The 16,672-nt window shown below is 37.4% G+C and overlaps 1 protein-coding gene across 1 annotated transcript in view; it reads left to right on the top strand.

Moving 5' to 3' along the window:
- Mrc1 (mannose receptor C-type 1) overlaps positions 1–16,179 on the top strand; it is an 86,768-nt gene extending 70,589 nt beyond the window's left edge. Inside the window, exons 23-30 of the mRNA XM_021155588.3 lie at positions 1,465–1,567; positions 3,724–3,956; positions 6,363–6,528; positions 9,818–9,967; positions 11,861–11,974; positions 12,671–12,835; positions 14,143–14,184; positions 15,182–16,179. Of these exons, the coding sequence (XP_021011247.1) occupies positions 1,465–1,567; positions 3,724–3,956; positions 6,363–6,528; positions 9,818–9,967; positions 11,861–11,974; positions 12,671–12,835; positions 14,143–14,184; positions 15,182–15,435 (1,227 nt within the window). The 3' untranslated portion in view covers positions 15,436–16,179. The remainder of the gene's footprint in view (positions 1–1,464; positions 1,568–3,723; positions 3,957–6,362; positions 6,529–9,817; positions 9,968–11,860; positions 11,975–12,670; positions 12,836–14,142; positions 14,185–15,181) is intronic.
- Positions 16,180–16,672: the final 493 nt, after the last annotated feature.

Raw genomic sequence — 16,672 nt, 5'->3', positions numbered from 1 at the left:
CCCAAAAGTCCCCCATAGCGCCCCCCCACTTCCCTACCCACCCATTCCCATTCTTTTGGCCCTGGCATTCCCCTATATTGGGGCATATAAAGTTTGCAAGTCCAATGGGCCTCTCTTTCCAGTGATGGCCGACTAGGCCATCTTTCGATACATATGCAGCTAGAGACAAGAGCTCCGGGGTTCTGGTTAGTACATCCTGTTGTTCCAACAATAGGGTTGCAGATCCCTTTAGCTCCTTGGGTACTTTCTCTAGCTTCTCCATTGGGAGCCCTGTGATACATCCAATAGCTGACTGTGAACATCCACTCCTGTGTTTGCTAGGCCCCGGCATCGTCTTACAAGAGACAGCTATATTTGGGTCCTTTCAGCAAAATCTTGCTAGTGTATGCAATGGTGTCAGCGTTTAGAAGCTGATTATGGGACGGATCCTTGGATACAGCAGTCTCTAAATGGTCCATCCTTTCATCACAGCTACGAACTTTGTCTCTGTAACTCCTTCCCTGGGTGTTTTGTTCCCAATTCTAAGAAGGTGCACAGTGTCCACACTTTGGTCTTCATTCTTCTTGAGTTTCATGCGTTTATCAAATTGTATCTTATATCTTGGGTATCCTAAGTTTTGGGCTAATATCCACTTATCAATGAATACATATTGTGTGAGTTCTTTTGTGATTGTGTTACTTCACTCAAGATGATGCCCTCCAGGTCCATCCATTTGGCTAGGAATTTCATAAATTCATTCTTTTTAATAGCTGAGTAGTACTCCATTGTGTAAATGTACCATAATTTCTGTATCCATTCCTCTGTTGAGGGACATCTGGGTTCTTTCCAGCTCCTGGCTATTATAAATAGGGCTGCTATGAACATAGTGGAGCATGTGTCCTTTTTACCGGTTGGGAAATCAGTCTGGCGGTTCCTCAGAAAATTGGACATAGTACTACCGGAGGATCCAGCAATACCTCTCCTGGGCAGTGGGATTTTCTATGTTAGGAGAAAGTAGGGGTACGCTCAGAAGTAAGCAGAACTGAGAGAAATGCTGATGCTCTGTGAGAGAGTTTGTGTGTTGTCAAATGGAGAACAAAGACTAAGGCTGAGTAGGGACTGATCTGATCAATGTGGCTTTTATGGCAGTTAACTTGATAGCTATATTCAGGGTAGATAGATATATTCCGTTGATAAGTGATTTTCTTTGTAGAAATTATTTGGCACTGAGTGTGCAATTTAGGGCAGAAAACATAGTGAGACTAAAATAAAACGAAATACACATAAGAAGCCATAAGAAGTAAAAGTTCAGGTGGGAGGGATATGCATGGGACATGATGGTGGGTCAGATAAGCTGGGTAGATGGATGATCTTAAAAATGGTAAGTAAAGAAAAACGAGAGTGCATTTTCGTGCTAATGGATTGATATGAGTCATTATTAACTTATACTTGTTACTTTCATTTTCCTAATCTACAAATGGACAGGCTGACTGTGTTGTTGTGATTGGTGGCAATTCACGAGAGGCAGGCACCTGGATGGATGACACCTGTGAAAGTAAACAAGGCTATATATGTCAAACACAGACTGGTAAGTTTTGCCTAAATCTCTCCAACAAGGACTGGGTTTAAGCCGCATGAGTCCATGACAGGCAAAAGAGATGGTCTACCCCTCTCCATAGAGGTGCTATTTTCTATATTTATGAATCTGATCCTTCTCATTACAGAAAGTTCTATGCAGATTAAGCTTAAAGTGAATTTTTTTTTAAACTGGAAACTTGTACTATATGTCAGTCAGCTTTTTGTGACTGTGAGAAAATATCCAAAGGAAGTAATATAAAAGCAGCAAAGGTTTACTTTGGCTCTGTGTCTTAGAGTCTGGTCTCTAGGCTCCATCACTTTAGGCCTGTGGTGAGGCAAAATTCAAGGTGGAGCAGGCCATGGAAAAACATGTCCATGTCACGGTGGCTGGGAAATAAAAGGGAAAGAAAGGAAGGGCTATTGCCCCATTGTAAAAATATCTTTTATTCTCCAGATTTAATTGTTGTCTTAGCAGCTTACTGCTAAAGAGGCTCATGCTTTCTATTTCTTTCTAACCTCTGGCTGGCTGGTTCAACTCAGCTATCCTGGCCCAAATTCCTCTTCATGCTGATTGATTCAAACTGGCTTCTCTTGGCTTCTGACTGAATTGCTCTGCTTGGCCTCAAACTATCTCTGGAAATCTGTGCCAGTCTTCTGACTCCTTCTTATTCTCTGACTCCTTCTGTCTTCACCTGTGTTTAGCCTGTTCTTTCTGTAACCAGTTTCTATAAAACTGCCTCCTACCCCTACACTGCTCTCTTCAGTATCCTCTTTCCAGTCTTTTCTCATGAGACTGGGGTGTATCCTATTTCTGACTCATACTGTCAAATTGTTTTCTGATTCATCAGTTTTCCTGCCCCTTGATTAGATGTTCCTTTCAAACATGGCTGCTTTCTTCTACAAACTAAACTTACCTACATTGTTAAGGATTAAAGGTGTGTTCTAAGGGCATGTCTATATTCCAGTCAAAGCTTTTTTTCTCTTGGTCACATGTCATAATCAAGAGCATCTTCTGGGGCTAGAGAGATGGCTCAATGACCAAGAGAAAAAAAGCAAAGATTAATGATGTCAGGAAGACAGATATTGTTTAAATTGTAGCATTAAACTGTGGCCTTTCCTTTATGGAGCACTAGCTAGATCACAGAAGATTGGCAAGAGTCTTTGTTTTCTACTTAGAAGTCTGTTTATATGTATCTATATAAACATATTTAAACAATTTTAAATTGATTTTATATAAATGGGTGATTTGCTTTACATGGCTGTGTGACATGTACATGCCTGATTCCCATGGAGGTCAAAAGAAGGTATCAGATAGCCTTGAATTGATGTTGTGGATGGTTGTGAGACATCATATTTTTGCTGGGAGTTGAACCCAGATCTGCTTCAAGAATGACAAGTGTTCTGAACTGCTACACTTTCTCTCTACAGCTGTGTGTGTGTTATGTCTGTCTGTCTGTCTGCATGTATGTATTAGATATAAATATAAACATAAATATAAATGTGTATATATATACATATATAGTGTACATTTATATGTAATATATTTATACAAACTATGTTTGCATATACATACACATGTATAATCACATATGTATAATATATATATATTTCACACAATTTGAAAATTGTTTAATCAGACATGTTGATTAAAAATAAAGTTTTGTGGGCTAGAGAGATAATTCACAGTCAAATGATTTCTTTGCAAACGTAAGGAGTTCTACCCCTCGAATTAACATAAAAAGACAAGTGAGATGGCACACACTTTTAATCCCAGCAGTGGGAAAGAAGAGACAGGCTTACTTTCCAGCCAACTCACGCTCTTTGAGTAATTCCAGCTCAGTGAGAGGGCCCTTCTCAAAGTTACAGTGTTGGCTTCTAGGGAAAGAACGTCAAGGTTGACCCCTGGTTCTACATGCACATGCATACACATGTCCATCCCCACACATGTGCTCCTATGCACACATTACTTTACACTAATGTGTACACACACAGAGAGATACTAGTTTTTTGTTGTAAAATACGTGGTGAAAATAATTTTAAGCCCTGCCAGTTTGGACTTATGATTTTGTGTTTAGGTCTATGATAGATGATCAGGGGAGTTTGATACTGAAGGTACTCAATATTGGCTCATTGATAATGATAATGGAAATAATCTCTCTATTCTAGACCCTTCCCTGCCTGTTTCTCCAACCACAACTCCAAAAGATGGCTTTGTTACATATGGGAAAAGCAGCTATTCCCTTATGAAATTGAAGCTACCATGGCATGAAGCCGAGACATATTGTAAGGATCGTACTTCCCTGCTTGCTAGCATTCTAGACCCCTACAGTAATGCATTTGCATGGATGAAAATGCACCCATTTAATGTACCCATATGGATTGCCCTGAACAGCAACTTGGTAAGATGTTAGAATATTCACAGCTTAATATGATTGGTAAATTATAGTCCAATGTATTTCTTTTTCTGTTTCTTCAGATGAACACTTACATGAGGCTCCCCTGTCAATAGTCTTAGTGATAATGTGCCAGAATCCAAACTGAGAACTCTGTGATATTTACAATAATTGGCTTTGAATAGTTATACCCAAAATTATATTATACATCTAAACAGCTCTGTGCATTTGTTTATTCTTCTACAGTGTCATAGTTCCACAGCTGCAGTATGAGAAGAGAAAGTAGGTCAGGAGCATAGGGAACAGGGGATAGGATTCTTCATGTTTTGTTGCAAACCGGTTTAGAATTGCTATGAGTTCCAGACTTATAGAGTGTCCATCTATATGAAAAGTGTTTCACTGAAGTCACATCCTTTTATTCCAAAGCAGAGAGAGAAGGGTGGGGGACAGGGGCAAAGTGAGGGATGAAACTCCAAACTAAGAGAGGCAATAAGGTAGAGACTTCTGTGACATATGCCACCCATCATTTCTCCACCCACCCAATAGCTAGCAAACCAGCAAGCACTGTTACAGAGGTCCTGGGGCAGGAGAGTGGCTCAAGAGGGTTTGTTTGAAGAATTCAACCATTGTCTTTTTCAGTACTTGGGTTAAATCTGAACCTCACATATGCTAAGCAAGGATTCTACTATTGATCTTTGCCATTATCCAAAGATACTCAGCATCTTAAGACATTGCTCAGGGTGGTAAGGGCTGACGGAGGGTACCAGAGAGGATGAGAAGGAAAGAAAGGTGTAAAATTGGATAGTGAACTGAGGTCAGGTTTTGCCAAGCTTTATGTTGTGATGCAGAGATAAGCAATCTAATCATATACCAGGTACTTCCTCAATAGGGTGAAGAATATTTAAAATAATTAGCTCCATGTGGTTTTGGTGATTGTGCTTAGATAAGAGATTTTCACATTTCTGTTGATTATTTTTTAGATAATTAATGATCTGATAAGTCATTCAATTCTTTTCATAAATATGTTTCAAACTGGCCATCATATATATTTTGAAAGATTAAATACTTTCCCTCAACGTTGATATTTATGATTAGAATAGTAATGCCATTTTCATGACACCTCCAGAGTCAATGATATGCAAGAATAATTTGAGTAAATGAGAGAAAGTTGCACAATTCCACCTTGAGATAAAATGTGCTTTTAATTTCTCCTTATGGGTCTTTAGTGATTGTCTTGGTAAATTAAATTATGGAATTAAGATGAGGAAAGTGTTTCAGCCTTAAAAAACTATTTCTCCTTGGCTAATGTTTCATAATGCTGTACTTAGGCATTACTTATAAAACCACTTTTAGATCATATACTATTATTGATAAGTGGTATTTTTATATTGCTAATTAGCTTGGATGAGATCATACATTTCTTTGTCTAAATTTAATAAGAAGATATCTCAAATGTGCAAGTGGAGTAAAACAACCAGCTTTTAAAAAATAGCACAATCCACATAGTTGAAAGGCCACTGGTGTCATATCAAGATCCAAGCTCCTCTAGAGTATACAGGATAAATGGTCTCAGCTATCACTTGCCATTGGTGCCTCAGCAGCAGAACAAGGTCATGAGAACAAACGAGGCTTTCTTTTGGGGTTCCATGATATAGATGTTTCTTTAATTTCAGTAAGATAAATATTTTATTGTTGTAAGGATGTAACTTCTCTTTGGTCATGAGAACCTGAAAGCAAAGGCAGCTTTGCAGCTTTATGGAATAAGACACATACTCCTTAGTCACTGTCTTCTTTTCGTACTAATTGTCTTTTATAAACCATCAGTTATAACTTCTTTCCTCAGTTTTGTATTCATACATATAATTTTGATCATGTTCTCCCACTCCCTCAACCCCATCCAAGGGATCATCTTCATCTCTGTACTAACCTAATGTTCTGTTCTCATTCTCTATTTCTTTCCCTCTCTCTCATCCTCCCCCTCTCTCCTCTTCTCTCTCTCCCCTTTCCCCTTCTCTCTCCTTCTTTCTCTTCTCTTCCCTCTTCTCTATCCTTCCCCTGTTCTCTCTCTCCCTCTCCAACACACACATACATACACATTTCTCAAAACTTTCTCTCCCCTTTCTTCTTCTCTCTAAAAAAAAAAAAAAAAAAAAAAGAAAAAAAGAAAGAAAGAAAGAAAATATTTTCCAGGTTATAAACCTAAAGATGGTCATGAAATAAAAACTTTTAAGACAAAGTGCTTTTACTGAATTTGAGTTGGTAGCAATGACTTATGATTTATTAAGATATTTCAATGTTTAAGGTTCTGTGTTCAATTACAGCCTTAAGTACTATACTTACTTATTGCTTGTTTCTTTCATGCTTTCTGTGAGAAGGAAGACTGAAGTGTCATGCTTGTTTTTATTTGTGCAGACCAATAATGAATATACTTGGACGGATAGATGGAGGGTGCGGTACACTAACTGGGGTGCTGACGAGCCGAAGCTTAAGTCAGCATGTGTTTACATGGATGTTGATGGCTACTGGAGAACATCATACTGCAATGAAAGTTTTTATTTTCTCTGCAAAAAATCAGACGGTAATTGGATATACAAAAGGAGGTTGGGGAATCTCAAATTTGTCTGAAGTAAACTATTACCCATCATTGCTGACTTTATTAACCAGTAGTGTATCCTGAGTAGCTGAGAGCAAAATAGAATGTCTGCTCAACCTAACAAAAAGATGGACCTGGCTATCAACCAATATGCACAGGTAGAAATGATGGAGATAGAAATCTCATCATTTCTAGGATTTACTTGCTCCTGATAGATTTCTGAATGTTTGCTCTTGAAATTGTCCTCTGATGTCTGACAAACATACCATGCCTCTTTCTTTTTGGACAATCTTGGTGAGGCAAAAGACATTTGATTGAGGCCATTTTAGATCCTCTATCCTTCATCTCTTCCCAAACTACCATAACTTTAGGAAAATCTCTTTGATTTCCTCTGGTAATAAAACTTCTTATTATTTAAAAGAAAAAAAATTGTCCTCTAAATCTCCAGTGACAGATTCTCCAAGAAGGTGGCCTTCCATTTGGTGTCAACAGCACACGTGCTTCAGCAGAGTTACTCCAGGGTACTTACAGATTGAGTACAATCAGCAAAGCTATGGACATAGTCCTAGATTCAAGGGAGGGCAGTTTGTCACAGCTGTCCATAGCAGAGAGGGCATTACAGGACTTAGAATCTCAGAAAAGAAGTGGCTGGGCAAGGAAATCTACTTTATTAATTATTTTGACATAATCTGTTAAACTTGTATCATTTTTATTTGTTTGTTTGTTTATTTGAGACTGGGTCTTGCTATGTAGACCAAGGTGGACCACAGCTTCACCCACCTCTATCTCCAGACTGCTGGGTTTATAGGCATATGCCACCACTCCCAACTTTAATCTCAAACATCATTGCAGAAATCTAAACATCATTCATTGTAAATTATGAGGAGTTAAGATTCAAGGCTTTTGTGGGAAATATTAAAAGGAATGGCAACTTCGCATTCTACACCCAGCCCCAGTGGTTTCACCAGCTAATTCTTATCCCATGGAGACTCTCTGACTTAGAGATCCAAAATCTCTCCACCCAGCTCATTAAGTTCCCACTGGTGGGTCATTACCACAGCAGCCCCATGCTTCAATACCCCCATGGCCTTTGTGGTGCACATGTGGCAAATCGACCCTTTGCCACCATATCTTTCTCTCTTGAACATAGTCAAACATAGGAAAACACCACACATACTTAGTTAAGAAACAACGGTAACTCAATCACTAGGTGCAACAACTAGAATCCTAATCTTGTAAGCCATATTAAATCTAAATCCTCTGGTGGCAAATCCTAGAGGATTCTGTGGGACAGTAGTAGCTACATCTTGCCCTCTCACTATGTCCATTCAAAAACCCTAACTCTCCCTCTGCTTCCTCTCTTCCTCTATTCAACCTGGAAGTCCTGCCTATTCGCCCAGTGATTGGTCCCTTTATTCATTCAAAGGAAGTTTCACAAGAAGTCACCTGAGTATGTGACTCATTTCTTGGTCCAAATAGCCCCTCCTGGAAAGCAGAATTAGTATCAAAATACAGGCATCATCAACAAAATACAGGGCCATCAACAACACTTCCCCTTTCAGTTCTAATAAAAAACAAAACTCTTCTCTCAAATATAAATTGAGTACAACTATTACCATTTTTGTAACTTATAAAGTACAAGATAGACATAACACTCAGCCCATCATTTTTGTCAATAAAATAGGATACTGTCATGTATCCTAACTTAAAAAACTTATAATTCCACACCTAACTTACGTCCTGGCTTCAGATTGTATGCCATCTGAAAACCATCCTCTCAAATCTATTCTTTCAATGTTAAATAGCCTGGGTTGGATATGAGACTATAAGTAGTCTTTCAACCCCATCAGAAATCTGAGAATGACCAACACTATCCTAAGACATTGGAAACCTAACAGAGCTTCCAGAGCTGAGACAGCTGCCTATCCATACAGCCCCAGTAAGTCAGGAAGTTGGAGCATCAGTCTTCAGCCTTCTGGCCCAGGGTCATCTAACAGACCTTTGAAAAACAGGAATCATTAAGGACTAGCTTATTCTGTCTTGGCAGAACTAAGCTGTCCTAACCTGTAAATTGTACCCTTTCAAGAACAGTACAGGTCTGCAGGAGAGAATAGGCAATTTCTGCCTAGTGGCCCCGTAGCCACAATGCACAACCTCAGCTGGAGGTAGAGATGCTCAGTTGCCTCTTTGAATCCACAAATGGGAAGCTGTTAGGAACAGATTTGTCTCAACAGTGTATAAATAACATTAAATGTCACATCTGTGGATTTCTGACATTTTTGAAAACCAACTATCTATGTAAAGAAATCTGGACTGTTGTCCACTAATTACCCTCAGCTATTTCTAAGTAAAATGTCTGAAAACATCCTAACAATAAACTCAGAGCTATAATTTGCTATTTGGCCCTTAATTCACAGGCTTAAACATCTCAGATCAGTTTATAATGGCATTTATAGAAGGACTGGGTCCAAGCCTTGTACTTACAAAATTTTGTATCAAAAAAAGAAATTTATACTAATGAAAATCTTGATTTTGTATAAAAATAAATTTTCTACCAAAAAGATATAATGACTTCAACTTAGTAACAATTATAAAGATTTCTACTAAATGAAATTATGGCTATACAATCAATTCTAGCTATTTCCCTTTTCTCCTCCTCCTCCTCCTCCTCCTTCTTCCTCTTCTCTGAAACAATGGTAACTCAATCTCCCGGCACAACAACTCAAATCCTAAACCTTATAAACCATATCAAATCCAAATCCTCTGGTGGCGAATTTTGCCAGATCCACCATTGAAACTGGGAGACACTAGCGGCTACAGCTTGTCCTTCTGATATAATATTCCTGTCCAAAGAGTCCTAACTCTCTCCTATTTCCTCTCTTCCTCTGGAAGTTGCCTACTTCCTGCCTACTCGCCCAGTGACTGATTCCTTTATTCATTAGGGGATGGTTCACAAGGAGTCACCTGAGTATGAGTGGTTCATTCCTCATTCCAGACAACCCCTCCTGGGAAATTTGAATTAACATCAAAATACAGCAACACCAGGGCCATCCACAACACATGACCACTATTTTCTAAATATATTTGAAACAGTAAAGTAAGTGAAAACCCAAGAAAAATGGTGGCCCTAGATAACGAACATCAGTAAATTATATGTAATGATAGAGGATGTAATTTTCCTTAGCTATAAAAATAAGACCCCACATATTGCAGCAACCCCAGCTTTTATTTATGATTTATTTTGATTATGCTTTAAATACATGTTTACTTATAGAAATCCCTGCTACTGAACCTCCACAACTGCCTGGCAAGTGTCCAGAGTCAGAACAGACTGCATGGATTCCTTTCTATGGCCATTGCTACTATTTTGAATCTTCTTTTACAAGAAGTTGGGGTCAGGCTTCTCTGGAATGCCTTCGAATGGGTGAGTGTCACATTTCCTGAAAGAAAATCCCATAATAATCTATTTTCGATAAATGATATTAAAAATACTATAAATTAAAATGTAAGGGATCTAAGTGGCTTTCTATTATTTTCTGTTCCTGAGGATCAAATATAGGGCATTCCTAGGTAAGTACTCTACAGCTCTGCCAGTGAGCTACATCCCCAACCACATGTGTATTTTGTAAAATAAGTTTTTATTAACAGAATGGCCAACATCATTTCCCACAAATGTAATTTATAATTTGTAACCTCAAAAGTTTGACGAATTTAGGTTTAAAAGCCTTCTTATTAAAATATAATTTTCGGGGTGGGGAAAAATAAAGTATAAATTTCTATTCAAACATTCTAAATTCTTAGGGTTCTGATCCTAAGTTACTCAAAGCATTATATTTCTTCTTTGCTAATAAATTTAGATTTTATAACTGATTAGGAACTGACTTCTTTATTGTTAATAGAAGTGTTTTTATGCCTGTATATTTTATTTTTAAGGAAAAACAATATCAAACTCAATCTCAAAAGTGGTAAAGATAACTTTGATGTAGTTGTTTTGAGACAGGGCTCACATATTCCACTGGCTTTGAATTTGAAATTTAGTCAAGTATAACTTTGAACTCCTGATCTATCTGCCTTTGCCTCCCAAGTGCTGGGATAGCAAGCACACAACACTATGTCCAAGTTAAAAAGAATTTCCAACTTAGAATGGTTCATTCAACTTATGATTTCTGAATTATACAGTAAGCTTATTGAGTTCCAGCCCCACTTTAAGCTAAGGAACCTTTATTTCCTGTTTAGTTATTTTGTTAGTAGTTGCCATGAGGATTACAATGAACTTCATAACTTGAAAAGAGCTCCAAATTTATTCTGACACCCCCTGTGGCTGCTGGATTGCTGGTTTTCATTGTGATTGTTGGGATTTTGGCTTTCAAAGGTACTCAGGGCTAGAGAAAGGCTGTGGGCATATTACCATGATCATATTCTCTCTCTGTCTCTCTCTCTGTCTCTCTCTCTCTCTCCTTCCTCCCTCCCTCCTTCCCTCTCTACCTCTCCCTCCTGTCTTCCTTGAGTCATTGCCAGCCCATGGCTAAGAAAGTATTCCCATTGTTTTGCAGAGGACTTGCAATATGTCTGACTTTTTAAAATTAAAAAAAATCTTACATGTTGCTTAAGCGTTTTGATTTTTAATTTTACAATGAATATGCACAAACTTCATTTTCAGTTTTAGGTGTTGTATTATCTAGCAGATAAAAGGAGCAGTTCTCACTGATCAAAATGTGTCAGAAGTATTTTCAAATGCTTAATAGCTGTGAAGTATAGTCAATGATGGATTAAGTAAGCATGCAATTAGCAGTCACTGAGGGGATAACTCAGAACTCAGTTTATAGATGGATACCCAAATGGTTAATATTACCTCTCCAGGTTCAGAATTCCTGGGTCATACTGGATTCTGTGCTCAGTTAGTGCTGGGAGCCCAGGCAATGAATTATTTATGTGTGTGTTTTATTGTTCTTATCTGTAAAATAGGTTAACAAAAGTATTTATTTTATGGTCCTAGAAAAATTTGGTAAAAGAATGCTTATAAGGTCCAAGGCAAACTGTTATGACTGCTTAAAATATATTAGTTATTACTAAACTATAGAATTTTACTATAAAAGTGAACACTGGTGATTGATAGAGAGTTGTCTGTGGAACCTTGTCTGACAGGTGTTCAGTTCTCTCTTCAGTATTTGAATAATTCCATGCATGGTCCTGGGCTAACACTCCTACAATGTATTGAGCCTTGAATAGAGCTTGGGTCACCATTTATTGATTTTAATATCAGTACTGTTCTCAGGAATGTTCTTAGCTACTCTCATTATTATCTTCTACTTTTCAGGTGCCTCCCTGGTTTCCATCGAGACTGCTGCTGAGTCCAGTTTTCTGTCATACCGTGTTGAACCTCTTAAAAGTAAAACCAATTTTTGGATAGGCATGTTCCGAAATGTTGAAGGTAATTCTTGCAAAAATTCTTTAAAAGCTAATGTTTTTTTTTTTTTTTGGGGGGGGGGGTTCGAGACAGGGTTTCTCTGTGTAGCTCTGGCTGTCCTGGCACTCACTTTGTAGACCAGGCTGGCCTCGAACTCAGAAATCCGCCTGCCTCTGCCTCCAGAGTGCTGGGATTAAAGGCGTGCGCCACCACGCCCGGCAAAAGGTAATGTTTTTTAAATGTTGTATATAAAACAATGTTTTGGTTCCAGCAAGCTTTGCCTTAAATAATTATTAATCTGTGCTGAGTTTGAAAAGTTAAAATCATACTTTATTTGCAATAACCAAAAGTTTAAATGACCCACATATTGTCCAGCCCTGAATGTTGTCAATTAAAAGGCTCTCCTACAGCTTTTATTTAAAAAATATTCAGAGAACAGTTTCTTTTTCTTCCTGCCATAATAAAAATGCTAGAGAAATATGAATTTAATTTTTCCCAGTAAGTAGAAATAAATTTTCAACTAAAGCAATCTAACAAATATATTCTTGTTTTTCTTCTCAGCAACAATTTCCTATTAGTGTCTTGCCTGATAGAAGTTGTAGAAACCATTGGTTTTAGCATAATATAATAATAATAGGCTTAGGCATTTCATGTTAAGGAGAAGAATATAAAAACGATTATTTTTAACTTGTGCTTTCGCTGGTTTTATTTGATGACCAGGGAAGTGGCTTTGGTTGAACGACAATCCTGTCTCCTTTGTCAACTGGAAAACAGGCGATCCGTCTGGTGAACGGAATGATTGTGTAGTTCTAGCTTCATCTTCCGGCCTTTGGAATAATATCCACTGTTCTTCATACAAAGGATTTATTTGTAAAATGCCAAAAAGTAAGTTAAACCTTTGGTACCATAGTTATATGTTCCTAGGCCACCATCTCTCTCTGACTGTAACATGCTGACAAAGAACTAGGATGGTTGCATCCTCTTTCCTTATCTTTCCCCTCTATTGGCCCTGCCGTGAGGATCAATCTCCACCTGTAGCTTTGAGTGAAAGGTGGTGGCTCTCCCAAAACTTGATTTATTGGTACATTTTAATGTTCTGCTAAGTTGCAAGCAGTCTAGACAGCTTATCTCCACAGTGCTACTGCACTAGGGAAAGGGAAGAACAGTCACTAGTCCACATCATAAGAAGCCAGAGAATTAAATCATAAAACTAGCCCAGTCTCCATCTGAGAGTGAGTGGTAGAGCATGGAAAGAAAAACAACTGGTAAACCTCTGTGCGCCACTAACTATACTTGAGTGATATTTTATGCCATTCTACCTGATGAATTATCTTTCCCAAGAAAAAATTATTAATTGAAACCTGAAATAAATAAATGGGGAGGCCTGGGGTAGTTCAGTAACAGCCCTTGCTTGGCATGGATAGGACCCTGACTTTGATTCCTATTACTATAATCACGCAAGCAAGCAGCAAGCAAGCAAGCAAGCAAGCAAGCAAGCAAGCAAGCAAGCAAGTAAGCAAGCAAACAAGAAAGCAGTGAATGTAGTTCTGTTGCCTCAATAGGTCTTATTGTTTTGGAACTATGTAGATTTTTAGTTTGTAACTCTGCTTTAAGATTCCACCCTTTGGTATAGAACTGTGGTTACAATCTTTGGACCAATGCTGGTGTCTTACTTTACTTTACAGTCAAATGTCTTGTAACAATTTAGAATTCGGTGTGCCAATTTCAAAACCCCTAGTTTAGATTACTTTAACTACACATGAATTTCATAGGTGTTTAGATGTATTAGTGTTCACATAAAACTTGAAAGTTCATATTTTCAAATCTTCTAGCATATTCAAACTTATCATCATAGAATGCTGCAGTTGCATAGAAAGGCATAGAAAAATGGATGGAAGGACAGGAAGACAGGTATGTATATAGGTAGTAGGTGGCTGAAGGTACAGATATTTTTTCTATTTATATGCCAAGGCCTTCATAGATATCAATCATACCATCTGTGCATTCATATCCCATGGCATGACATCAAATGACATCACATTGCATCAGATCACATGAGAACCCATCAGATTACAGCCATTCAGATCACATCACAGTTAACAATGGAAGATGTCATCTCTGGCCTGAATACAATTTATCTACATTTTGCTGTTATGTTTTTTTATAACATTTATTTTCCTTCTTTCAAACAGTTATTGATCCTGTAACTACACACTCATCCATCACAACCAAAGGTAAGATCATTATGAAACCTCAAGGTTACCATTAGTCATATGATTCTGCTTGTTTTAAAAGCTATAGTATCCCTCCTTCTCTTCCTTCACTTTTGGTAGAATGGCTCACACTAACCTTTATCATTAGGCCACAATCCACCTTTCATGATGTTTAAGAACAACAAATTTCTATTTTTATTTTAAAAAGTTCTTGAAGATGTTGCTTAATTACAAAAAGTTGCCTCGTGAGATCCTATGAAAGACATTTCCTTCAATGTCTTTCTAGGTCTCTCCTTTTCCTTTTTTGTTTCTTAAGTTTGTTTTCATCTTTATGGACAATGTGCATTAGGTAACTAATCGTATTTTACCTATTTTGGTAATTGCTATAGGAACTCAAAATGAGATCAATGGCTTACTTATAAACACCCTATTGATCTCATGAATATTTGTTTATTAATTTTTTTCAGAAGTTCAGATTTCCATTATAAATTTCTCCTAGTTTTAAATTTTATTTGTAATTGCTACACCAACCACCACCACTTTATTTATCAAAAGTATGTTTGTAAGCAGTCTTACATTATTTTACATTATTATTTTATTTTTAAAAGATTTATATTTTTGTAATATGTTTGTGTGGGGCTATCTTTGTCTGTCTGCCTGTCTGTCTGTCTGTCTGTCTGTCTGTCGCTCTCTGAAACCTCTGGTTTTCTGGAAGGGCATTAGGTGCTCCTAACCACTGAGGTTTCCCTCCAGCCATTTAGTTATTTTGATACAAGAGATAAGTGTGAATTCCAACTGATGTACTATCTCAGTGTTACATAAAGAGGTAAATATTCTACTAACCCCAAACTCATCTGAACAAGTTAAAGTGTCTTCTATGTGACGAATACTATTTTAAAGAATATTCATGCATCAAAGCATCCCAGTAAGGTCAGCTGTGCTGCTTTCTGAAGCATCTGTCCCCCACCCCTCCCCCTCCCATGTTCCACTTGTTTGCTACTGGTTTCATTGTTTGTAGCTGACCAAAGGAAGATGGATCCTCAACCCAAGGGCTCTTCTAAAGCAGCAGGAGTGGTCATCGTGGTCCTCCTGATTGTGATAGGTGCCGGTGTTGCAGCCTATTTCTTATATAAGAAAAGGCATGCGTTGCACATACCTCAAGAGGCCACCTTTGAAAACACTCTCTACTTCAACAGTAATCTGAGTCCAGGAACAAGCGACACGAAAGATCTCATGGGCAACATTGAGCAGAATGAGCATGCGGTCATTTAGCATCCTAATCTGACTGTCTCATATTCGAAGTTCAAGAAGGCTGATCTAAAGTTTTCAATTTTTTAATTCAATATGATTGTTTCTTTTTTTTAAAAAAAATTAGCACTGGGTTGCAATGGTTTGTCCTTTTTCTTCGCCTAATGGAACAATAATTGCTCATTTACTATCCTGGCAAGATTAGAGAAACAAAAAACAGAAGAGGGATAATAATGTTGATTGTTGATTACTACTTCTGAAGATACCTTTGATGAATACACAGCACTAGAGTCTTAACACTGCTACACTGGTGGTAGGTCTCATGTCAACCCTGCAGATTTCAAGAGTTCTAGAAACAACCACGTAAGCCACTCAGGGTATTTTCAGGACCTCCCAGAGATATGTTATACACCGAATTGTAACTCAACATTTAAAAGACCATGTTAAAATAGACAAGTCCACATAACCCCAGATGGAATAAGAATGTATTCAGGTCTTTTTCAGCAGTCCTGATTCATGTCAGTTATTGAGAACTGTATTTATCCACATGTAGAATAATAAAGCTACTGAGAATCTTGTTTGTCCCAGGCAAGGTTTGACAGGCTGAATATTGCAAATGTGTTCTGTGTTCTGTTGTATGTATATTAGGAAGGTGACTATGTGAAGAGAAAACCCTGTAAATTTGCATAACTGGGTATACTTAGATAATAAATAATGCTATTTATTATCTAATTAATGTGATGAATTAATGTGAAATAAAAATTAAAGATGACATCTATTTTAATTTTTTGTGATCTTATTAAATATCAATTTGCTTGAACATAAGGTTTATTTGCTTTACATTTAACTATTAATAAAGATGAACAACTTGTAGATAAATGTCAATTTAGTTTAATCACTGGATGAATACTGTGGAAGATGATCTTTTATTTTTTTTATAAAAGCTACATAATCTTTTAAGATCCAACAATCCACATCATCACTATTGGGAATGAGAAACACAAATAACCACCTTCCCCCTTAGTAATTTCTTATTATTTACAAACTTGCTTTAGATAACATTTTATGTAAATTGTGAAATATCTTGTAGGTTTCAAATTTCCCACAATGTTATCCCTCCAATACTTCTTGTTTCTTTGCTTCTTTGTTTTAGAGTTTAACTATGAGCCTGGGATGTCTTCAAAAATTTTTTTTTTAATTTTATAGGTTTATTTTGACTCATGTATATATATTCCCCGCTCTTTTTTCCTCTCTCTGTTCA

The sequence above is a fragment of the Mus caroli genome, unplaced genomic scaffold (genome assembly GCF_978045245.1).
Source record: "Mus caroli unplaced genomic scaffold, Mus_caroli_1 scaffold_2, whole genome shotgun sequence".
Classification (NCBI taxonomy): domain Eukaryota; kingdom Metazoa; phylum Chordata; class Mammalia; order Rodentia; family Muridae; genus Mus; species Mus caroli.
Note: the sequence above shows the minus strand (reverse complement) of the source record. Positions and strands in the feature narration are given on the sequence as shown.